Genomic DNA, 26685 nt, shown 5'->3' with positions numbered 1-26685 from the left:
AGCACAGTGCTTCCTCCCCTATTCCAGAACCCAAGGAGCTTTAAAACATAAACACTCCCTTTCATGATCTTTTTTTTCCCCTGGTTATGGCTGAAACATATTCAGCCTGCATGACACAATATAGCCCTTTGTAGGACTAGAAGCCTGTTTCTTATCTAGATTGTTTTATCTTTACTACTCAGTTTCTCTAAGAACTTTGTTTTATCCTGTTCCAGAATAAATCATCCACTGTAAGCATAAAGGAACACTGATCATATTTATAAAATAAGTTCATTTCTCTCTTTATCATAAGAAGTGCCTGTCACAATCTACAAGACAAAAATCAGGCAATTTCACAGTCATAGCAGCCAAGTTCTCAAGTGTTTTATGAGGACAATTATTTTGAGACTTCCAGAGAAATTTTAACACACCAGAGACCTTTAAGACTGTAAGTGGAAGTTCCTAAGAATATTGTCAGAAATTCAAGTTAACTTTCTGATGCGAATGTGCTTGACCTATAGCCAAAAAACTGACCACCCAAATGGACAGGTAGGACAATGACCCACATTGAAACAAAGAATTTCCCAGATGTACCTAGCATGTTGAAACTATAATGGGAATTCTGTATTTCCATCCCAGTGCTCTGTTTCTCAGAACCTAGCACTCTAAGACTATCCATAAATAAATAAATCTTAATTATAGCCTGATTAGCAAAGAGAACAGTCTCAATTCTAGCTCTTTTCTATTTTATTCCCCAGTTACTCAAGAGAATACTATAGGCACAATTGCATCATTCAAAAATCAAGCCATAGACATAATGGTACATACTCCTGGTGCCACCCAGTATTGTAAAACTAGAGTGACCCTTAACAGGCAAAGCCAGTTGTTCCCCTTACGTAAGGGCAAGCTAGAACAGACATTATACCTATATTAACTGGCCACATAGGCAGTAACAGAAAAATTGCCCTGTATTAAATACTCCACATTTATATAGCAATTTAATTGCTCCATTGATATCAAAGCAACCTTATAAGGATAAAAGTAACACTTAACAGATGAAGAATCTACGAGATAGAGCAGTGATTTGTCCAAAGTCAAAGACCAGGACAAAAGGGAAAATGTGGAGTCAGAGCCCATATCTTTTGAACGTCCATACAGAACTCCTAGTCTACCCAGCACGTTAGACTTAACATGTCTGTCTCATTTTCCCTCAGCCATGAGCTGAGGGAAAGGGGATATGGGTGGACCCAGGGATCTTCATAGAGAAGCATCCATAACTTCAATAGAGGCTGTACAAATGTGGCTGAAACTCATGTGTCTCCTGCTTCATCTATGTGAATGCCTAGAATGTTCTTAAGATGACATATTACTCCTCAACTTTTGCTATGTAGAAGATGTCTGATTTCAGACTAGGGAACACAGGCTTAATTGTCCAGTCCCAGAATGGCAACTCAGTATTTTTTACTCTGTAGGCACAGAGTTTCATGTTTATTGTGCTCGGTCAGGAATAGCCACAGGTTGAATCAATGAATGCCTTTGAAGCCAAAGTTGTGCTTCATGTCTTTACACATAAAGCACATCCACACAGGTGTAAAGAATGAGCAACATCTTTTAGCTATACCTTCAACAATTTTGTCTCTCTTGCTCTCTTCCAGGATAAAATGCTAAAATACACAGAATAAAATGGAGTTCTGCCTAAATAATGGAATTAAGTCCCTCTAAGTGCTACTCCATGTTTCATTTCAAACAATGAGACACGAATATTGTTCCAACAAAGTAAGCGGAAACATTTCCACCCTTAGAAGAGAGTCACATCTAGATCCTTAATCTCAGAAGGACTAGATTATGTTAGAGATGATACTGTTTACGAAGCAAACATATTGGAAAGGGAACGTATCTCCACCATGGTGGAGAGCTGATTTTATTAACAACATTTTCCAAAAGCAGAAGGAGGATAGGGGGGTGGGCGATAGGGGTTGCTGGGTGTGTGTGGGCATGTGTTTGTACAGGTACATAAGTAGGTCCTAAGGCAGGAACCCTGGAATCCGGTCTCGACACTAAACTGACAGTGACAGCTTTTTACAGCTTCCCTGTTCATAGTCCATGCATACCAATCACAGGATGACAAGAGAACACCTCCTCTGCAGCAAAGTCAAGAGGGAAGAGTCTCTCCATCTAGAGCATCGCCAGTTCAAGAGGACAATGGTTCCCAAGCAAATTTATTCACAAGAAGGCAGGAAGAACCTACCGTCTGTTGCCACAAACGAGATGCAGAAAATGCTTTACAGCTTCTTAAACCTGTTAAGAAAACTTGTAATACCTGGAAAAGTTATCAGTTTACACACATAATGTCTCCCATAATCACATTCTCTCATCTGGAAATGGCTTCAGTCTAACATCTCTTCCTTAAACTGTTGTTAACTGTTATTTTCACTTTCTATCTGATTTTACACAAAAGCATCTGCTCATCCATTACTTTAATCATATTTCAGAACTGCAATTGTATGGGTTACAAAGAGAAAGGTTTAAATTGATTAAAAAGACAAGTCCTTGCTCTTGGGAACAGCTAGTTTTTTGTTTCTAGTTCCTTAGTGTGATTACATACATCTCGACAGCAATTTTTTCTTAACTGTAGAAGAGAATCATTTTTATTACAGTGATGTATCTCAGAGATGGTCAAAACCTTCAGGATTTTGAATTCAGAAAAACACCAGTGTATCCAAAGTAGTTGGATCCCTGTATTTTGCAACAGAATGTTGACAGAGCCCTTTCATCATCAATTTATTTCTCTAAAAATAGTAGAATTTTGTCTTTTAGAGTAGTATAAATACTTACTAATTTCATCCAGTTACAATCCAACTTGAAGCCCAGTGTAGCATATGAAACACCACTGACCTTTATTTTTAATTATTACCTCCATTGCATATATGGAGAAAGTTATGCACAGACCAGCTAATTGAGTTTTCTGTACACAGGTGGTGATACATAGCACAGCTGAGAATAAAAAGCCACATCTTCTGGCTACTACAGTTAATTTGAATGGAACACAGTGGATGTCCTCCAGGCTTTTTTACCTCACTTCACAGTAGTCAAGTTAAAATTTGGTCAGCTCATCTGTTGTTGAATTTCAGAAACGGGTAAACTTCACATTGTCTAAACCAGAGGTGAATAAGTAACTTCAACTACATAACAGGTCTTACGTTTTATTCCTTGGCCATAAAGTAGATTTCTATTAAGACATTATTAGCTTGCTGAAAGCTACATGTGCCAATAAATAGTACTGACAGAATAGCAAGGAGCTCGTGACAAAATTTTGACCATCCTTACATGACAGCTTTTTAACTGTCAGAATGATGTTTGTCATTATTCAAACCACAAGAAACCCTAACTATTACTGTAAGTACTTCCAGTAGCAATTCAGTATACGAATTGTTAATAAAAAGTGTTCTAATGTAATATCACTTAGAACATAACAAGAGATTTCTGAATTGTAACAAGATCATGTATATTGCACGTGTAACCAAGATATGCAAAATGAGATTTCAATAAAATAAGTAGCAGCAAAAACATAAGGGATAGTAGAAAGTTTCTGAAATTCTGCAGAAGGAAAGAGAGTTATTCCTACAACACAGATGGCACTTAACTTCGAAACACACCTTGATAAATTACTGGATTTTCCAGAGTAATATTCAAATCTGTAGTGCTACAGGATACACTGTCATCTGAAAAGATGAACACTACTAGAAAGCAACAGTTTTTCATCAGAGAACAGACTACTACTTTTAATATTATTTGTTAAACTCTTCATGTTCTTCTGAATGTATTTTGTTTTGTTAACAAAGATCAAATTTCTTTGTAGCATCACTGTTTTCTTGATAAAGAGCCAAAATCCAAGAACAGATGCACATTAGAGTCAAGGCACATGACAACAAGTGTTCCAAGTATGTTATGCTGTTGCTGGAGCCGGTAGGGTTCCACCGTGAGGAACCCTATGGTGAGACTAGTGCTGCAAAAGTGGGATGGCTCTGGTCTCACATACCTGACTGTCTTGAAAATGACCCAGGCAACTGTTTTGTTAGAGTTTTACAGTAAAATAGCTATTACACGCTTCTTAACAGAGCTCACTATCCCCATTCTTAGCAGTTTAACTAAATCGTTAGCTCAAATTTTATTTATGTGAAGTAAAATACTGGTAAACACATTTTCACACATTAGCAGATTGTGTCAATTCTTACCAGGGAAGCACAGAGCCAAATTACCCTTCTTTTTTTTTCCAGATAAGTTTTAAATACAAGCAGCCGAAGACATTTTGGCTGTAAGAAGGGCTATTAAGACACTACCCTTGGTCACAGATTCCCAAAAACATGAAATACAGATATACTCCGCACATATGAGGCCAGTGGAAAATAAGAGTTCTGAATTTCCCTGAGAAGTAGATTAAGAGTTAAAGCACCAAACCCGGAGCTGAGCACATTCAGAAGCCAAGTATTTCTGGAATTATAATAACATAGTTAGTACTTAATGCCATTTTTTAACATCTATAGAGGCCGCAGTTTGAGTTTTCCCTTATTTGTGCCTGCACTTTCATACAGCTGCAATGTCTGCCTGTTCCTCCTTCATAAATTTGAACTTGTTGATTAACTTCAGAGATGAAAATCCACAGATATTAAGCTCTTACAAATTTAGTGAAGTGTAGTGTCTGGGTAGAGAAGAGATTCAAATTAGCATCCTCACTGAGGGAAAGACTGCAGAATATGGTCAGAAGTTTCTAGTTTGAGCTGGTCTAAGCATGAACATTGTCTAGAGAAGAGCATGTACGTAGATGAAAGCTATTCTCTCTACCTCTTGCCCAGGTAGTAACTGTAGACGCATAAGAGAGACAGGGATGAAATGGCAAAGGAGGCTTACACGACGGGACAGTTACTACATTAAACTTCAGTATCAGTGACGTTATAAGAAAAACAGGTAATTATTTAGGGACATTTAAGTCTTACTGTGAAGAATGTCTCCATAGGCCATTTACACTTTCCTTAAGACTCTTCTAAGTAAAGCTTTTTATTTCCACTGGAAATGGGAGTATCCATGTCAACAATCTATAAGCTCATACCATGCATATCAATTTAAGTTATGTTGAAACCACAAGCTAAATACACTAAATCCTTATAACTCATATAAAGCACTCAAATGGGTACATTTGAAAGAAGGGTAAAGTGAAATCTAAATTTATCGGTAAAAAGAAACAGGATTTTTATGTTAAGTGTTAAACCTGAAAATATTTCCAACCAAATTTGAAGATCCGAGTCTTATTAAAAAAAAAAAAAAAAGGCTTCTAATTTTACTCAGCTTGCAAATAAGCATGGCAAGTGGAACCTCAATCCGAACAGTTCCGAGCATTCACTTCTGCCCTCAGATACCTATGACAATTGAAATAAGCTTTCGGTATTTTGAAGCTCACCTTTCAATAGGCTACTTTTCAATCAGGAAAAAAATTAAGGGACTTTAGTGATATTAAGTGATATTCCAAAATGCCAAGTTATGCAGAATATAAGCATCTTAATAGTTTACAGGCACTGGAAGTAGCAAAAGGCATGGCATATCACTAAAGTCATAAAGCTTACAGCAATTTCAAATACTTGCTGATAGCCGAAGACTGCTTGCGGCCAAAAAAAGAAAAAAAAAAAACCACAATGGAAAAAAATTGTAAGAAAATACAGAAAATTAATTGTCAAACAACCCCAGCACAAGTTTTAGCCATCTATCACATACTACTATTGTTGACATACCAGGCACCAAAAAGAACTTGCAAAGATTTACTCATATGCATGGGCAGATTAGTTTATTTGGTCATTATTTATGATAAAGCTGAACCTGTTGTAAGTTACATTTAAAATGTAGTTTCTGAATTGCTTGCAGTACTCTGAAGTCTAATAATTTGCAGAATTAAAAACAAGAATAATGGTTGTGCGGCCGTTTAACAGCCAGCTTTAAATAGAACTAAAAACAAAAATTGACAGACACTTGTACTATTATTAGCCTGTTGTTCAGTTTTCCGGAGTTAAAACTAACAGTGGTATAAATCAGTAACACTCCATATCACAAACCATAATCCATTTAATTTGTTTGAAATGCTATCAAAATTTGTTTGAAATTCTATCAAAGTTTGTTTGAAATTCTATCTCTAAGAATTCCCTGGCAAAAGTAACCCGAGATGGAAGTCTATAACAATAGGAGGCTTGAAAAGCCTGTGAAGTTTTGCATGAGCATTTTATGAAATTCTTCTTTTAAATAAGCCTCTATCCCTGTGAACTTGATGGTAGGCATACGTTACAATACCTTTTGTAACTTTGTCTGTCTTGCAATGAACGAGTTATAATTTCAAAAGAAATACAGTGATCTATAGCATGACACAATAGAGACACATCCCCAAGCTCCTTCTAATGAGAATTCTAGCTTTTTCAGTCGTGGCGTTCAGCCCAACAGCATCCTAGTCTCAGTTTTCATCTGCGGCACTGCATATAACAAGGAATAATTTCTTCGAGTCCTTTCTATCTACATGGAAATGCCAGGTTCTACCTTCAACAGTACAAAGCCCCTGACAGTCTAAAGGACGTTGCTTCAATACCGTTTGAAACAAACATGTTTGCTGGGAGATGGGAACATCTCACAGCAATGCTGCAGTACTGGTTTAAGGCTTCCAGTCCATCTCTGGCTTTGCTTGCTGAAAACATTGTTTGGGTGGAAGAGGTCCAAAGGAGAATAAGCACACAGAGCAGTTATAACTTGTTGTTATATGGAAAGTTATAAACATTACTGACTTTCAATGTTTTTCCAAAGGGGCCTACACAAAACCTATTTGCACAAAACAAATAGGTCAAAACAACAGTAGAGGAGACTGAGTGTGAAACTGCTACCGAAGTGAAGCTAAACATGATTGAGTAGGTAACGGATAAGCATAAGCTGGCAGCACAGAACTTGTTCTTCAAGTAACTGTGTAACAGGCATGAGTACGAAAGGGCCTTTGTCTCCTGCAGAACCGTTTTCCAGTGTCGAGCCCCTCAGCACGATTCAGGTACTGCCCAACACCAACGAAAAGAAGGTTCTTGCATGGGATTGCTCCGACCACCTGCAGGACCAACTGTCGACATGAGAGGGTGACTTAAACAAGCCCCAAACATACATTTGTTAAGAACTTGGTTTCATCATAATTGTAATGGGACAGTTAACACTTTATTCAAAAAGATTGCTTTAGTAGCATCAAGAAAGTAGTTTATAACACCTCTTCAGTGATAGAGGTGCATTTTTTGGCAAAGGTATTATTCTCCTAGACTGAGCGCAGGCACACAGGTATTTCCCTCTATTTCCCTGTTCGCCCGTGAGGGGGGGAACTGTGCAAAGTTTACGATACTCTTCACCAGTTTTGCAGACAATACAGTTAATAAGTACCGAACAGTGTTGTTTGCAAAAACGTCACTGCACGAATTCTTTATGACTGACAAAACAAAATATTCCCTTTGGATCCATAGAGAGTTTTGTGCAGCCTATTTCTAAACATTTTAAAAAGCGAGGAAGGAATAAGCATGATTTTAAAGAAAGGAGTGAAAATTGGTCAGTTAGTTGCTTTCCTTTGCAAAAGAACATGCCAACCCCTGTCTGCATGTTTAATACAGAGCAGATGTACCGGTCATACGGAAGTCACAACATGAAAATCAGTTTAGCAGATATGCAATAACGTGTTGCACGTTTGAGATTTTCCAGATCTTAAACTAGCGTTGTAAGACGGCTCCACCAGAAGAAACTGCCACATACCAAGCTTAAGAACACACGCTCGAGCGAGGGCCCTGCGGCCAGCCCAAGCGCTGGGACGGCCGAGAGCGGGCGGCGATTCCGGAGCCTCCGCAGGCTCCGGGCGTTACCTCAGAAAATTCATCCCCTCACCCCCGAGGGCAGCGTCCCCGCTGCAGACGGAGGTCATCTCTGCTGCCACAGGTGTTCAATAGGCCGGGGTTCAAGGCCGGGCAGAGGCGACCCCGGCCAACCGGTGTTCGGGGGGCGGCGGCCCCTCCGCGGCGGAGCCCCCGGCCGCGGCCCCTCGCCGCCTCCTGCCCCCCCGGCGGACCCGCTCGCCACGGCGGCGCGGGACGGGACGGGACGCGACGGGGAGCCGGCCTGCTCGGGCGGCACTCGACCCGCGGAGGGAAAAGCCGTAGCAGCGCCGGGTCCCGGCGGCGGGCAGAGCCGGGCTCTTCCCCCGGCAGCGCAAGAGCGGAGGAGGGCGAAACTTGCTCTGCAGCGGCAAGGAGCAGCTGCCAGCTCCGCACCGGCGGGGCGGGGCAGGGCATCCCACCCCCGGCCCTGCCCAGCCAAGGGACGCGGACACCGGCTGGGGACGGAGCGGCGAGGAGCGCGGGTCCCGTGAGAGCCCTGCGCCGCCCGCCCTTCCGCTCAGCCCGGGCTTCCCGCGTCCGCCGGAGCTGCCGGCGCCGGTCCCCGCTCTCCGCCTCGCTTTGCCGGTGAGTGAACGGGGCCCGCGGCAGTGCGGGGTGGGGGGCGCTCCCGGGGAGCGAGCGGGGCAGCGGCGGGCGCGGAAGGGGACGAGAGGGAGCTGGGGCCGGGGGCGAGCGGCGGCCCCCTCGCCTCGGGGGCGGGAGGGCTGCGATTCCTCAGCCCTCGCTCATCCCGGCCTCGGCAGAGGGGGATAGCGCTGAGCACAGGGAGGAGGACTGGAGGAGAAGAGAAAACAAGACCAAAACAACCCACCAGCACGCTTCATTTTTAACAACTCTTCTTAAGCGTGAAGTAAGAACGCTTTGCAGAAGTTGGCTGCTCCTAGCTAAGAGCTGGCAGCGTTGTTCTCGCCCTCAGCACAGCCCAGGGCAGCAGGGGCTGACCCCGCGGAGCAAAGGGCCTCCCATACAAGCAAACCTAATTAGGCCGTACGCATCCAAGCCGATTATGTTTTTCTCGAGGACAAAAGAAAAAGGTGCAGCAATACAATATAACACGCTCGGGCAGCTTTCCTCCCCAGAGGACGCCTGTGCTAGTCGCAGACCCACCAGCGACAAAGGGCTGGCTCCGTGGTGAGACCTGCCCGCCGCACCGGGGAGTGGCGGGGAGCCCAAGGTGCTACGTGCCAGCAAGGAGCAGAGCATGAGGATGATGTTTAGGTGGAGGGGAAGGAAGGGAAGGGAAACGGATGGATGAAGTCCAGATTCTCTATTTTACTTAATGGTCACACCGACTACTTGAATGATGAAGGTTAGGGTGAGTTGCTGTCCACCTGCAAAATATTGATGCCCTTACTTTAAGCCTCTTTCTTTTGACAAATGATAAGTATCCATGAAAGAGTACATGGCTGAGAAAAGGAAGGAGGGAGGGGTTGTTTCCTTGTTGTAACAAAGAAATAGTGACTTGGCTGAAGAAAGAGGCAGATCTGCCTGCATGTTAACCCTCATCCCTTTCTGAAGGCAATCATACTTTTGCAGGTGGGGAAAAATCCTAGATGCATTAGTTTCCACACAGATTTCGTGGCATTGCTCAAATACATAAAAGTCCATCACATCCTGAGGAGGGACAACGGGAGTGGGGGGTATCACAGGGACGTAACCTCCTCTAAACCTATCCCATGTGAAATTCCTGATGTAGCCTTCCCAGCCTTTCCTTTACAGACCCTGAGCAGGAATGACCGAGAGGAATCAGGCTTCTTGGATAAGCCGCTTCTAAACTGTTTACTTCCAGCCAGAGAGCCTGACGCCTTGCAAGAGACCTTGTGCTCCACCAGTTCATCTTAGCCATCTGTTTAATTCAACAAGCAACATTAAAACTGCCTGGAGAGAGGTAGGAGGTTGTTTAAGTCAGATATATATATATATATATATAAAAAATAAAAGAAGGGAAGACTTCAGACATTCAATGCATATTGCTAAAATATGAAGGAACTCATCACATTACTTACAGTAAGGTTACCAGATGTTTAAAGAGACTGATAACTCAATATATATTCCAAATTAGAGACAAGAATTGTTTTGTACATTAACACATCTAAGTGAGCTGAAACCAAACCTTTCAGTAACAGGATTTACTTTTATTAACAGTACAAGGAGACAGTAAGTCTTCACATCCACTAGGATTTCTAAATTTGTCCATTTTTGTGCTGAAGTCTTTCTTATAGCTTAAAAGCACTAAAAGTTCACTTGGGTTGAAAGTTCATTTTGGCAAATCCCCGAAGAAATTTCATATTGATCAGCACTTCAGTAGCTTGGGGGGAAGGAAGATTTGCAATATTCATCTGATTTTCTTTGACCCTAAAGGCTTCAATCTATTTTATAAAATGTTAAAATCACTACTCTGTGGTCTTTTTCTTTTTTTAAATAGATCCTAATAAAGTATTAGGAAAACATTTCCTATTATGAATTGCAACGCAAGTATGATCATGAACTAGTTTGTGCTTATCCTGACCAGACAATAACTCTGGGGCAAGGGGAGTTCTAAGATTTTTCTTTCTTTTGAACAATAGCAACATTGGATTCTCCAACATCTACACTAAGAGCTAGGGAAAAGAGATAACATCCTGAATGATGTGAATCTGAACTTGAGAAATCCATCTTTGTTGAAGCTAAATGACTTTTGTTGTGAAACAGTAAGTTTTCTCCGAATTCTGAGGAAATGCTAGATGTGGAGTAGTTATTCATGGATGGGTTCATGAGGCTTCACAAGCCCTTAACTTATTCTCTATCAGACATTGAAGCTTCCTTTATCCAAACCCAGTTCTTTCTATTGGAAACCATTAAACTGCATAGCAAACAGCAGATACAGTATTGGGGTATGCAACCTCAACATTTAAAGGACTAACAACTCTTGTTTACATACATTGTTTTTTCACTAGTGATTCTCCAGTAGTGACTCCCCGAGTCACTTGGAAAGAAACAGGCAGATCTCAATACTTGAATGACTGGTTGAGTGACATTTTAAAAAGTTAACTGCATTTCTGATGCAGAAGGATTAAAACCAGCTAGTTTTACAGTTCATCAAGGGTTGGAGTAAGTAGTAACACAAGGTGGAATCAAAAAAACTCTAAAGATTTTTTTGCTATCCCTGCATGAAAGATGTCCTGTTTTAGGGAGTTGGATTAATGGATTCCAATAGCAGAACAGATCCCCAGTGAAAAGGCACCACTGTGGCTACTCAGCTTTAAAGGCACCACAACACAGGAAAATTCCCCTCATTTACAAGAGATTTCATAGCTAGTGGTTTTGTTTACTACATCAAAGCACAAAGGATTTTTCATCTATTACAGCAGTTATCAAATAGGACTAACACCTGTAGCAAAAGTCTCTTTTTACAGAGAGGTAATGGAGTAGAGAAGATAAGACTTCTCCAGCAGTGCACTACTTAATGACAATAGCACTTAAATACTGGTTTGTTAAGACATCACATTCATAAGGAACTAGATGATGCTGATGATATTTAGGCTAACAGGGAAAATCAACATATCTGGAAGCTTTAGGATTCTAGTTATGGGGTTTCCCCCCCAACCTCTGGGCAAAAATAATCCATATATGGGAAATACTACCACAGGAGCAAGACTAGGTTTTTATCATGGAAAACCCTGACGTTTAGTACGACTTAAACCAGAAAGTTGAGTCACTGAAAGAAGAGTTTAATAGAAATCTAAGCTTACATTTTGAAGGCCAGAACATTCTTTGGAATGTGTCCATCTCCTGTTAGCTCTTTTGGTTTTAATGCTCATGGAATATAAGCCCAGTGTTAAAAAGAGTTGTTAAAAAATACCAGTCAGAGGAAAAAAAGGGTCTATTTATCTCCTGACAATTTCAAGTTAAAACAGAGACTTAAAAAATAATATATTTCTTTAGGAAAAAAAAATTGTAAATAGACGTCATAGTACAATAGTATCTAGAAAATTGCTTAATTAAGTAGTTGACTATACTGCTGAACACATGTATACATCAACAACTTAAACTTAGGAAGGTTCAGAATTAGTATATAAAAAAATGAAGGTCAATCACCAGAAGACAGCTGGGGGGATGGGGCAGGACAGGACACCAGAATAAAATAGAAACAGCCAGACATCCAATAGATTTCCAAGTCTCACTTCATGCATCCAGCACTTGAAAGATACTGAAGCTACACTTTCAGACTATCCTGGTTTAGGTGACACTATTGGAAGTTAAAACATGATATTTAAGATCTCTGCCTACTATTATTGACTGTACTAAAGACACTGAATATAAGAACGCCCTCTGCTCCAGGTGTGTATTCCTCAGCATGGATTAGAGTTGTCAATGATACACATTCATTAACAGCAATCTTTAAAAAAAAAATAATCAACTTTCAAGTGGCTAGGGCTACACAATTTTGCTGAGGATTCTCCAGATGGGCTTCATTTTAAATTTTAATACATCAAAGAGAAAAAGTTTAGCTGCTTTCTTAGGATGAATAGATTCACACAGAATCACACACAGAATCAGTACGGTTGGAAAAGACCTGTAAGATCATCGAGTCCAACCTGAAAAAAAAAAAAAAAAAAACCACAAAAAGAAAAACCACAAAACCCACGCCACACAACAACAACAACAAGCCACAACCCACCCAACACCACACAGCACCATGTAATAATCCAGTAATAATCTAGCTGCATATAGCCAGATAGACTGCTACCAGATTCGATAAGATTTTTAGGCTGCTTGTTGGATATTTGTTCATGTACTTTATTCACTGAGTCCAAGGACATGGATCTACTATGATCCATGTACTAGAAGAAATTCAAGTTGATTATAACATTAAATGTAACTTGATCGCTTTCATTTTTACATGCTACTCCTGGAATTCACTATTCCATTTGTGGGCTTCCTTACCCCCTTTTCAGTTAAGTGGCTACAGTTTCCATTTGTTTGGTTTTCCTTTGCTTAAATTGTTTTCAGAATGTTCCTAAACAAACAGCACAGAAACTACTTAATTCGCTGGTTCTGCTGACAAATAATGAGCCTGCAAGTGTATTCCTGTAAATTAAGGCTTTCTCAATTATAAGCCACATCCAGACATTTTTTTCTTAAATAATAAGTAGTGTTTCCCTAGCCAAGGTTCTGTCAGTAGTTGAACGCCAGGGGATATTTAATAATTTTTCTTGGTACTCTTCCTGTAGCTCTCATATTAATCATACAGGCCAGCTATTAAATTCCCCTCCCCCCAGAAGAAAGGGCCAAGGGAGGATCAGGAAAGACGTGGAAAAGCTCAGGGAAGCTGAAGTAGAGGACTGAGCGAGGAGAACATCACGGCTTTGGCACAAAGCAGGATGTACTGAAATGCGCAGGAAAATACACTTTCTTGTACTCTTCCTTTGCTTTCCATGCTTGCTTTCAGCTATCAATTTATGTTTCCAGGAGTTACAAAACATGGTTGAATATGCATCAGTACTGGAACAATGAAAATTCAAATAAGCAGAATAAACTCCAGTGTAGAGATATCAAAGACATAGATGCTCTGTCCCTAATTATGCATGGAAAAATAATGCTCTCAGAATCAATTCTCAGTCTAAAAAAATGTTAAGAACCCAGAACAATGTCATGAATTAGTAGACACTGTGTAAGCCTGCAGAACTCTGTAATTCACTTAGGCTTTCAACACTATTTCTGAGTTCAGTACCATAAATACACCAGGGAAAAACAATTTTGAAGGGACTTATGCATGAACAGTATGTGAAATCTGAAAGCATTAACAATAAACTGTTTACAGATAAGAGCATACCCAGAGTAAGACTGCATGCCACAATGGTAACCATTCTCTAAAGAACAAAATACTATTAAAAATATCTTTCCCCTTCACTACTACTCACTAACCTTTGACTAGTTATATACATTTTAGGAGAGTGTTTCAGCTCCTAACCACTCTATACCAAATCAAACTTCACAGGACTGAATCAGTTTTGAAGTTTAGCTTCCTATCTTGGCATGGCCTTTTCATATTTTAAGTATTACATAGCATGAAATTATATGTTCATCTATGCAAATTAATCAGGATATTTTTAATGCTCATGCAGTTAAACGCTGCTATTGCCAGTATTTTCTGTTCACACAAGGACTTCTCTAGACAGGAAAGCATTTTAGATGCACATTAAGCTTCACTTTTTGGGTATATATAGAATCACATAGGTTGGAAAAGACCTTTAATATCGAGTTCAACCGCAAACCTGATGCTACCAAACCCACCACCAAACCATGTCCCTAAGTGCTATGTCTACACATCTTTTAAATACCTCCAGGGATGGTGACTCAACCACTTCCCTGGGCAGCCTGTGATAACTGTCCTTTTTGAGTAAATATTTGATATTTTGCTGTATATTGCACATTATTAATTATGTGAACTCTTCCATAGACTAACACGTTTGTATTTTGGATTCAATTTCTGTTTTTGACCGATTGCCACTGCTCCAAGAATATGCCTTCTGATCAGCACCTTCTTAGGTGTAGTGGGTTTATTTTTTTATCCTGTAAACAATACCTAGCATATACTTTTGGGTTCATATATTCTCAGCATCATATACGAACCAGTTAAATAGCTGGGTTGGATTAGATTTGTTTCAGAATATTTCTTTTACAAGGTGTTTCTCCATATAGACAAGTCATAAGCAAGTAGTAAATCATGCTTTCCATGCCAAATGACTTCAAATCAGTATCCCTGTGTAGGCACAACTGAAGTAATAAACGTCTCAAAGTTTCAGTTGCTTGGGGGTGAAGCTGCATTTGCACCATGAAGTCATAAACTTCCATATTTTACAGAAATAATTTAGTTCTGACAGGTTATAAGAGTTTGTCTAGTTCCCCTGCAGTGATATGCATTCATAATAGTGTATACTTTAACTTCTCAATTAAGTTGGAAAGTGACTGACCACCCTGCCACGACACAGAAGTATGCTAGTTAAATCTGGGACTAACTGAATTCCTCCCACGTATGAGCAGCACAGCATTCTATTTTAAAGCAGAAAGAGTAAAAGATCAGCAAAGGTACACTACTGTAGTATCCCAAACGGAACTGTCTACACAGGTTTTTTGGGTTGTTTTGTGGTTTGGTTTTTTTAATGGCAAAGTTTTATATTAATGATATAACAGTACTTTTAAATGACCCAGAGAAATTTGTCAGTGGTAAAATAAGCATGTTTGTTCTCACTGCACAAAATGAAAACCCCTGTTTTCCTTCCCTTCCCCTCCCTCCCCGCCCCGAAATCCAACAGCAACACATACACTTAGTAGTTACCCAAGGACATCAGGCTGCAAACGAAGAGGAAGATTGAAGACAGGATCCAGTACAGTATTCTTAATCCAATGAAGAGAACAGCACACCAATAAGGTGGAGGTGGGGGGAAGGTCAGAACACCAGAGGAGACAGTTATTTCTGAAAGAGACAAGTCTTTCCCCAAGCAGACGCAGTTCAGCATCTTAATCAAGATTTGAGCTCAGGCAGTGCAGTGGTGACTCAGATGCAAGCACTCAATTTCCTCACAAAGTTCAGTGCTTGTTCTAAAAAGCTAAGGACTCAGGATGCATGTATGCAAATAAGAAGGATAGCATGACTGTGTGTAATGATTTGTGTTATTCATGCTAAAACTTTATTTCAGAAGGCTGTGGAGGTCTAAACTTTTTGCTGGCAGATAGCTAAAACTGTACATAATTTCATTCCTACTAAAGCCAGGACCCCCAGCCAAATAAAAGCATAAAGATCAGCAACCAGAAAAATCTGTGTTGACAGCAGCATGTAGCCTGCCAATTTGGTTGATACATTTGGCTGCAGAAGCAACTGATGTGATTCTATAAAAACTAAAGCCTGAAAATATCAAGTATAATCAAGCATCACCTACAAGGCCCAAGCTGAACTTTCACTTACATTTTCAAATCTTTCAGCTTGCCCAGAAATTTTCTTGCTCTTTGAATTATGGCTCACTTAAGGAAACTGGATGTAATATTTCCTCAATTAAATAAAAGCAGAAGTATTTATTTGCAATCCTGACAGCCTGTACCCTAATGTCCAGATATACAAATAAAAAATAGCAAAAGCACAGTAGAATCACTGGACTGAAAAGAAAAAAAAGCAAGTGTTACAAATTTGGTATATCATACAGTTATAATCATAAATACTTTTTTCTCCTTGAAAGAATTCACAAAGCTACTTAAAAACTTCAAGTTCCCTTGACAATAGGCTCTGCATCTACCTTTTTGTTGTTCATAAGGTCTGCTTGCTATCCTTAGAACATGACCATCTAAGTTAGAGCAATAAGGATAAATTTGACATCACAGACCAGACCACAGCTGAGCAATATAGCCCCTGTATGAAAGGGCAGAAGTGATGACCTTGCTCTAGTCCCTTTGCAATTCTGCATTAAGTGGTCCTCCACTCCCTGCTCTAAGCATGAGAGTACCATTCACAGTGGACTGCACGTTCAGAACAAGTAGATAAATGAATTCAAGGAGCCTTCAGTTAAAGTAGTTTAAAATGAGTTGTCATGTGCATTCCTAGAGGTAATTGAAGAAATAGTCTTAGGAGTGTGGATGTAGTCATGTTACTCCTTCTATTCTGCTTTGTTCTTGCCTTGAAACTATACAGCCTATTCACTATATTGTTTAGACAAGTGACTGAACCAGGAGGGGAAAAAGAAGTGCAGTAGTTATAGCCTTGGCCCATCTACTCTCTTTGGAAGTGAAAGTGTGGAGAAGGCTTCAGAAACAGCCTGCCTGCCTTTACTCTCCCCAGGAGCAGTACCTTTGCCAGTCACCACTGGCACACTGAAGGCCTGCACCACTTCCCAGGGCATCCAACTCCTGAAATCAGTATGCAGATTGCCAATCCAACAACTCAGACTGCACTTTTCTCTCTGCATTCTAGACTGTAAAGTAGATTTCAGCACATCTGCAATAGTGTCCATCTGCTACATTAGTTCTGGCCTCCTTTTTCCTCAAGGCAGAATTTACATCAAGAACCACTGAAAATTCTCTGCCACCAAATGCATGCAATAGATGTTTATGCAAAACTAGGCAGCCAGATGTCCAAACCCGTTGGTTAAGAGTTTCTTCACACAAAGGAAGACTCATAATATAAACAGGGAGTGAAAGTATTTACAAGTCAGGCTGGGCTGTTCGCTCACATAATAAAAGATTCATTTATAACTCTCATTGCCCTTAGAATAGGTACATGGGGGGAAGAAGACAATTTAGGAGGATTGACAAAATTCCACTGGTCAGACACTAAAGCTTCAGATTATGTAGTCTTTTTGTTTCAGACTAACTAGAAGAGACAACTCAAGCATAGATAGAATCCAGTCTTTCCTTTGATATTGGCAGACACTTTTCTAAAAAAAAAAAAAAAAGCTGGTCCTTTCTGGACTGAGACACTGGGTCATTTGAATGGGAACAGCAGGCAGGTTATCAAGTTTTTTCATTTACTATTTATCAAAAATATTCCTTCAATATTGGCAGGCATTGCCTAGGGATTTCTTACAGAGAGATAAATAAGTCTTTGAGAGGAAAATTAATCAAGCCTCTAGCATGTTAATACTTTCAACACCTAAAGAATAATTAAAAAAACCCACCAAAACCAAATAAGTTTCTTAAGTACAACATAGTCAGCCAGGGTCATCTGAAATCAAATCTTACCTTCTGCCTTGAACTTAGTCTGATGAACAAGAATTTTGTTCTAGCCTAGCCTTTTCCTGTTGTAGCTGTAGTTTATTTAAAACCTATCATGAGAGACATGCAGGCATCTGTTTCTAGAAATTTACTCCCACTTAGTCAGGACTTAATAGGTTGCACCTGCACTAATGAGTCAGTAAGGCATCCACTTAGCATCTCCCAGTAGATTCTTGTTGCTTGGAAGAATTATCCCTGTGATACAATAATAAACAAATGACAATTGCTGATTTTCCTTGTAGAAAAAGCACTTTACAGACACTAAAAACTAAAGAAGGCATTTCATAGTGAGGTCAGGGTTTAGAAATTCCAAAGAACTATCCAAGATCTTAACCTAATTGTTTTCTTTAAAATCTGTTCTGTATTAGTGAGCTTTGGCTCAGTGTAACGAGAGTTAAACCGTCCAAATACTCAAACACATTTATTCAGTATTATTACAGTTCTTCTACTGGGAACTGAGTTACAGATAAGGAACTAAACCAGTAGCTCCTGAACAGGGGTACATACACCACAAACAGTCTACAGCCACTACAAAATGGTGTGTGCCTCAATTTGCTATTGCAAATCACAGTGCTCTCATCATCACTAACTGCTGATATTTGGTACCATCACTGCTAATGATGATGGTAGTGTTACAGAACATCTCCAAACACAAGGTCAAAAACAAGTGAAAAAGAATGGAAAGAATGTAAAGAAGATACTTCGTAACAAATACACCTGGTATTTAGACATATTAAAGATAAAAACTGTCTCCACTAACTTTCCACTAACTAGCAATAGCAATTAACACAAGGACGAATTTTAGAAAACTAGAATAGAGGGCCAAAATAGTGCCCTAAAGTTAACTTGCCTCATTATAATCTCATTATAATGTGAAAACCACACCTCCTAGCTAGAAAACACCCCCAACCCAAAAAAGCCCCCTACTCTGAGCATGCGTAGTGAATTAAGAGAGAACTGTATCTTTAAGATTAAGTAAGAAAAGTACTAACCAATAATTAATTAAGGGGTAGGACCAGTAGGTGTACCTAACTTAATGTTAACTGTTTTTAATACCTGTCATGATTTTAACTGGGTGTGCATGTTAGGAAGAGAAATCCCCCATGCACCCAGTACTGCAATAAACCAATGTCGGCTTTCTAAACTATCATTTGGTTTGGAGAGTTTTCTTCGTTACGATTTTCGGTAACAGTAAGAAGTTTAAGGGAAAAAATTGTAGAATACAATCTTCCCTAGAGCACATAAGAGGTGATCAGAGAATTTCATAATATGGAGCGAGGCTTACTATTTTCTAGTTATCTTCCATTGGACAAAGTTGTGTAGCAAAATGTGCTAATTCTAGCAAAGAGTGGCAATTGTGTAGCAGTTCAACATAAGCTTAGTGGGCAAGGCTGTGACATAAGGGCCAGCACTCCAAATACAGAGTGGTATTAGAGGGCACTGATCAACCACGTAATATTTCTGCAATTAAATGCAACTTCTTTGCATGCTATTTTGTGTACAGTGACTTTTACTTCTTAAAAGAAGCTTACTGCTTTGTCTAGTACTGGTCTGTTGACCTGTGTAGGAGAGGGAGATGCAGGCCCTCTGCAACTTACTCCTTATTGAAAGAGCATGGACACTGATGGGTGCAAGATACACAAAGACTCCTGTGTTGGAAGCCTTCTTTGGGCCCTTAGAAGATTCAAGAAAACCACCAAATTCTCTTTCCTGTACACAGATGAGTGTGGGATTGCAGTACCTCTGATATGCTGCTAAATGCCTACCATAACTCATTGTTGAGGAGAATTCTGCATGATCTGAAAGACGTCAGGCAGAAACAGCAGCAGCACATGGTGTTGCATTCCAGGGAATACAAGGAGACAGTTGCAAGGACTAGATCATACAAAGGCAACATTGCATTTCTCTATTCTAAGCATTTTGTGGCCGACTCAAACCCTTGGTACATCTCTTTAATGGATTCAGAGGTATGATTTGGCTTCAAATAAAACTAGATAGGTAGGAAGTATGTGCTGGGTACACAATTTTCATGCTGAAGGTATGGACACCCTCTTCCAGTTATCTCTTAGAGTGGCTTCTTCTGTCATCAACACACTCCAAAATATAAATTACCCAGGGCCTTGCAATACTGTCTTCGGTGGCAGAATACTCACAACGTCAGGGTTGTGAAAGATATGTGAAAACCAGAAATTGTTCAATAAGGAAAAGGCAGTGTTACTGTAAAACTTCAATATCCTAATCCAGCCTCAAGATCTACTCACTCTAGACTATGGCAAATGGTTCTTGCAAGCCCATTGCAGCGATTAATACTGTAGAGTTTTGTTACTGGGTATAGTCCCACTCCAGCCACATTAGACCCTATCATTTAAGTGGACTTATTACAATGGGAAGATGTCAGAAGGTTAAAGCCAGACTAAGTTGCTTGCACTGCATTAAAGCTAAAAAAAAATAAAAAATAATAATTTCTAAATCAACACTGCTTGTCTAGGGTGTCTGAATGAATACAGACCCAAAGTCTAGACAGAAAAAAACAGTATAGTAGTCAGGACACTGCTTCAGGAGCAAGGGAGCCTTGCCTGGTTTTAGATCTAACATTACTGTATGATGTTCAGCAGATCATTTTGATGTGTTCCTCAATTTCAATTTAAAATTTAATAATACGTGGTCAGCTCTCTATAAAGCAGAGAAGATAAAATCCATCAGGGACTATGAACTGCTCAGACGACATTGTGATGAAAATTACATTATAAGACAGATTTATTATAAATATGGAGTACCTGTTAGCATGTATATTTTTAAAAGAGCAAATGCATTACCCTAAATTTTTCTTGTTCTTCGCATTCTCAAATGATTTGCATCTCCTGACATCATTCTTGGATTTTTATAGCCTGTATAAACTCTTTCAAAACAGAAAAGTAATCAAGTTTTGTCATTTAATAAAAGACATTTTAATAAAAGCGGAGCATGAGTTGAAAAACTAGACCTTCGTGCCTTCTTTGGAGCAGAAGTACTCCTAAATCCAGACCAACCTCTGCAGGCTGCTTCCTAAATCCTACCCTATCTCACCACAGCAGTGCTAAAGAGAAAGTCTGGGAAGCATTCAAGACCATTTACTGTATCCTGCTCTATGTTTTATTCCATATGCAGTTCATAAATAACTGAGGAGAGCTGTCTAACCGGGTACCTTTCTTTGGTGTTATTCTTTCTGATGAAGACTCAGTTAAAGTTGCCTTCTCTCCCTTTATTTTTCCATAAATTTAAATGAAAATATGGGGGGGGGTGTGTGTGAAGATCAGTCATTTCTTTATGAGGTCCCTTAAGCAATTAACATCAACTTCTTGACTTGACCATGCCCCATATACTTAACTCCAGCAGAGAGGTTACAGAGTACAGCTGTGGAAAGACAGACAATGACAGACTGGGATACAACCATTTCCCATCACCAGACATGTTGGTTTAAGATCCATGGAGTAACTTCTGTTCTCGTTCTCAAACAGGAGATGCTTGAGGCCTCTCTGATCTTCTGACATCTGTGACTAGCTGTCACTGAAGAACTATACATGACAGAACCTGAAGGCTGTACTGAATACAGAATTACAGAATACAGAATTACAGAATACAGCTCTTGAGCTCATACTCCACAGTGTATGTATTTCCTCTGCCTATGGATGCTACTGCTACCAAGCACACATCTTTCATAATACCAGGCAGTTGTAAGTAAAGCTTAAGGATGAAAGAATTTGACTTCTTGTAAGAAAGCACACAAACATTTTAGCTTCAATCCTGATTACTTGAATGAGATAAAGTTAGCATGAAATTAACATCGAATAATCTATTGCATTGTGTTGTTTTGACCATGTTTAGAATAACAAGGATGAGAAATCCCATATATATCTCTTAGTGTTAGTTGTGTAAATACTTTGAGCTAATAAGTCTACAGCCTCCATTTCCTTCCTCGTTGCTTTAAGAGATTTACCAGAACATAAACTCAGACAAGCACTAAAAGAGAAAAGTGGCAGAAAATATGTATCACCTTCACAGACATTTTTCTTCTATATCCTGGAGATAGAATTGGTCAACTGATCATACGCTCCAAGACTTAAAATATTATAATCATTTTTAGGACTTCAGATGAACTCATGAAGTTAGCAGTTGGGGAGTGGAAGACACCAAAAGCATAGAGAATTTCTAGATAATGGAGTAGCATATCTACTCAACTTTGAAAAGGTGCTTTTCTTACCTCTACATTCCCTCCCTTCCTTTTCCCTTCTATCCTTTCCCCTTTTATTGCCAATATTTGAGTTGCTATGCTTGTGTTAGAAAATGGAAGAAATAACAGGTTTTGTAATTAAGGGCTGTGATCTCAATATATAACCTCTACGTTCGCAAGTGAAATACGCATCTATAGTTGTTTCCCGATGCAGAGAAGTCACCATAAAGCTACACACCACTGTGTCTGTACCAATGAAATCTGCCACTCTTTGATAACACCTGCAAGATAGTATGTACAAATGAATGTCACTAGAAAATAAGCCTAATTGGGCAAATGTGGCCCACTGTAAAATAAGTTTTGTATACACCATGGTGAGTGTTTAGTAAGTTGTCCTTTTGGTTTTTTAACTGCAGTGCATGTACTGGAATCCCTAGGCACTCTAATCATGGGGATATAGAAGATTTAAAATAATTTTCATTCTGAAGGCTCTACACGTGGCTCATGCCAAAGTTCTAAGCAAATAAAGATAGCTCATTTATTAAAGATAAAAAAAAAAAATATTAAAGATTAAAAAAAAATTTCTTAGGCATAAAGGAAAGGTTTGCTATGTGTTCAGTCTCAACTCCTCTTATTTCCAATTTACTTTCCACTTCAATGCCGCAAACAGCAACAGCAAGCATGCACGAGTGACGTGGCTTCTCCAAGTTATTGGAGAACAGTTCTTGCGTATGTTTCTTAGGCACCTGAATGACTAGTAAACTTCAGCCTAAAAGACCCGATATTTATATGCATTTGGGAGGTTCCAAGATGCTTATTAATCCTGAAAAATCCTATTATTTTCCCTGAACTTTTATTAGTTTGTATTTGAAATAAAATAGGCCTGCCATGTTTAGATGTTTGAAATCTGTGTAAGCCTAAATTGGGTAGGAAGAGATTACTCATTACCTACAATTTGAACGACTGCCTACCAGTGAAAACATAGGCACTGGCTGCAACCTTAGGAGTTATTTGAGACTCTGTATCAGCTGAAGGTCTATACTGGCTGGAGTCTTTTTATTGTTTGGAATACCTTGCCACTTGACATCATATGATAACCTATTATTGGTGGATAATTAAATCCAGCTGCTGTATTCTCAAACTATCAGATGTAGTTTGTAAATAATCACTGGTTTGTTTAAAACTATTTAGTACAAAACATGTTAATTTGCTTTTTATTAACACACTTTAAATTGGTTTGCCAATATGTAGCTTGTGAGATATAATAAATTAAAACAGTGAGGACTGAAATTTCTTCTCCAGATTCTGGGGTCAGAATTATATTAAGCTCCATGAAATAGCTCTGCAAACCATTTTGGAGTGGTTCATGGAGCTTGCTCCAGTACTTTTCATAGAACACATCTTAAATTATCCATATGTAAAATGTTGTAAAAATTCATTATTTAGGAAAGTCCTAAAATGGACAGTGCTAAGCTGAAGAACAGATTAGTTTTATTATTTTATTTTAGTACTGCAGTGATTGAGCATATTTCTTTTCTTTTCTATAGTTCCGGAAATAAAAATCACAAAGCAATCCAACACGTTTTCATCCAGAAGTGTAAACCAAGACTGAATTTCCAAGGCCTGGACGTCCTCTCTGATTTTCGTTCTGTGTCCTTGTGCAAAAGATGTCAAAAAACACAACAGAGAACTCAACTAACCCTCACTCAGCTCTTCTAGGTCTGTTCCTGGGAAGCATTTCACTGATCACTATTGTCATGAATATATTAGTACTATGTGCTGTGAAAACTGAAAAGAAGCTGCAAACAGTTGGCAATTTATACATTGTCAGCCTCTCTATTGCAGATCTTATAGTTGGTGCAGCTGTTATGCCCCTGAATATTGTTTATCTCCTAAGTCCTGTGTGGACTCTAGGCTTACCAGCCTGTTTGTTCTGGCTGTCAATGGATTATGTGGCCAGTACTGCATCCATTTTCAATCTCTTCATATTGTGCATTGACCGTTATCGTTCAGTTCAGCAACCACTGAAATATCTCAAGTATAGAACAAAAATGAGAGCATCGCTAATGATTTTGGGGGTTTGGTTGCTCTCTTTCATGTGGGTCATCCCAATCCTAGGATGGCATGTTTTTGCTAATAATGGGGAAAGGAAAGTAAAGAAAAACAAGTGTGAAACTGAATTCTCTGAAGTCACCTGGTTTAAAGTGTCTACAGCCATTGTCAATTTCTACCTACCCTCTATCATGATGTTATGGTTCTACTATAAAATATTCAGAGCTGTTCGAAAACACTGTCAACACCGAGAGCTCATGAATGGATCACATCAGTCTTTCTCAGAAAAAAACCCTGTACATCATAGTAAGATGAAGGATGAGCAAAATACTTGCCTCCAAAAGCAAATCTTAGATGAGAACACTCCTCCCAAAGACAAGCAAAGCTCCCCTCAGCCCAAAAATACAGAGGCAGAGCTTCATTTCAGTAATCCTGACAAGTCTTCAAAGGCATTCGTTAGCAAGAGTAATAGGAAAGTCCTTAAATGGAGCTGTTTTCCTCTCACCACTGCCCAGTCTGAGCCAGGCCTGGGTAACGCAGGAAAGAAGTGCGTGTGTGTAACAAAACAGAACAAAAATGAAGAGGAGCCTTGCTCACAAGACAGTGACTTAAGTGATGCATCGGACAACCATACTTTCACAGAGGAGGTACCCTGTGGAGAGCACTCCAATTCTAACCCTGAAAGAGCCTGCAGTCCTCAGGAAAAGACTGAGAACAGGGATTTCAGAGGACTGACTTACCTGAGGAAAACGTGGCGAAGTCTGCATACCAATTCCAAAAGGCGCATTCAAGGACTGCATGGGAACAGGGAGAGGAAAGCAGCTAAGCAGTTAGGGGTCATAATGGCAGCCTTTATGCTGTGCTGGATTCCCTATTTTGTATTATTTATGGTAATAGCTTTCCATGGCCATGAACAATTTTCAAAATTACACATGTTCACTATATGGCTTGGCTATGTGAATTCCACGTTAAATCCATGCCTGTATCCTCTTTGTAACCAGAATTTCAAGAAGACATTCAAAAAGATCCTTCACATTCCCTGATACTGGTCTGATTTTTCTGAGCTAAAAAGCAGCTCAAGAGTTCAACCAAACAAAATGTTCCAGTTTCAAAGACAAACACCATGGGTAAAGTAGAAGACTTTGGAAAACTGTAATACATAAACAAGCGTTAATAAAAGTGGGAAATGTGCATTTAACAGCTTTAACATATTTGAAGAACTAATTCAGATCAGGAATCTGAAAAACTCAGGGGCAATCTCAGAACTGTTACATTGTTGTACACATTTTACAATTTGAGATCATAGAATCATAGAATGGTTTGTGTTGGAAGGGCCCTTAAAGATCATCTAGTTCCAACCCTTGTGCCATGGGCAGGGACACCTTCCACTAGACCAGGTTGCTCAAAGCCCCGTCCAACCTGGCCTTGAACACTTCCAGGGTTGGGGCAACCTGTGGCAGTGCCTCACCACCCTCATGGTGAAGAATTTCTTCCTTAGATCTAATCTAAATCTCCCCTCTTTCTGCTTAAAGCCATCATCTCTTGTCCTATCACTACATGCCCTCATAAATAGTCCCTCTCCAGCTTTCTTGTAGGTCTCCTTCAGGTACTGGAAGACTGCTGTAAAGTCTCCTGGAGCCTTCTCTTCTCCAGGCTGAACAACCCCAACCCTCTCAGCCTGTCTTCATAGGAGAGGTGCTCCAGCCCTCTGATCATCTTCGTGGCCCTCCTCTGGACTTGCTCCAACAGGTCTATGTCCTTCTTATGTTGAGGGCCCCAGAGCGGGACACAGTACTCCAGGTGGGGTCTCGCCAGAGCAGAGGCGGAGAATCACCTCCCTCGACCTGCTGACCACGCTGCTTTTGATGCAGCCCAGGATACAGTTGGCTTTCTGGGCTGCAAGTGCACATTGCTGGGTCATGTTGAGCTTCGCATCAACCAACACCCCCAAGTCCTTCTCCTCAGGGCTGCTCTCAATCCATTCTCTGCCCAGCCTGTATTTGTGCTTGGGATTGCCCTGACCCACATGCAGAACCTTGCACTTGGCCTTGTTGAACTTCATGAGGTTCGTACGGACCCACCTCTCAAGCCTGTCAAGGTATCCCTGGATGGCATCCCTTCTCTCCAGCATGTTGGCCACACTACACAGCTTGGTGTTGTCCGCAAACTTGCTGAGGGTGCACTCAATCCCACCGTCCATGTCGCCAACAAAGATGTTAAACAGCGACGGTCCCAATACCGACCCCTGAAGAACGCCACTCGTCACTGGTCCGCACTAGGACATTGAGCTGTTGACCACAACTCTTTGAGTGCAACCATCCAGCCAATTCCTTATCCACCGAGTGGTCCCTCCATCAAATCCATTAAAGATTGCCTCTTTCATCATGTAGAACAAAAACTGGAGATACAAATAGAGATCTTCAGTGATTATAAATTATTCAGCTACAGAAAGGGAAGAAATAGAATAATGTTTCTGTGATTGGCCAAATATATTTTTCTCTTTCAACTTACTCCATTAAACATGGGAACACATTGCTTGTGAAGTGAGATCTGCAAGTGGAGGTACTTTGCATAGTCATAGAAAGAAGCTTCAACTGTTTAAAAAAATCTACCCTATTTATTTATAGCTTCCCCCAAATCATAACCTTTTTTGAAATGTCAAGTCATATTGTAAACTACTGTATCTCTTTGATATCATGCTTGCTTCAGTTATACCTGTACATGTAAACTTCACTGAAAAAAAGTTAGTATTTT

At 39.9% G+C, this 26685-nt stretch overlaps 1 protein-coding gene across 1 annotated transcript; it reads left to right on the top strand.

Annotated features, from left to right (window-relative positions):
- The first annotated feature begins 23482 nt into the window (after positions 1–23482).
- Positions 23483–24994, top strand: HRH1 (histamine receptor H1). Its single transcript, XM_009811664.2, has one exon. It carries the CDS (start codon positions 23547–23549, stop codon positions 24972–24974), a length of 1428 nt encoding a protein of 475 aa, XP_009809966.2. The 5' UTR covers positions 23483–23546; the 3' UTR covers positions 24975–24994.
- Positions 24995–26685: the final 1691 nt, after the last annotated feature.

This window comes from Gavia stellata, chromosome 12 (assembly GCF_030936135.1).
Source record: "Gavia stellata isolate bGavSte3 chromosome 12, bGavSte3.hap2, whole genome shotgun sequence".
In the NCBI taxonomy this organism is placed as follows: Eukaryota; Metazoa; Chordata; class Aves; order Gaviiformes; family Gaviidae; genus Gavia; species Gavia stellata.
This window is presented reverse-complemented; position numbering and strand designations above follow the sequence as displayed.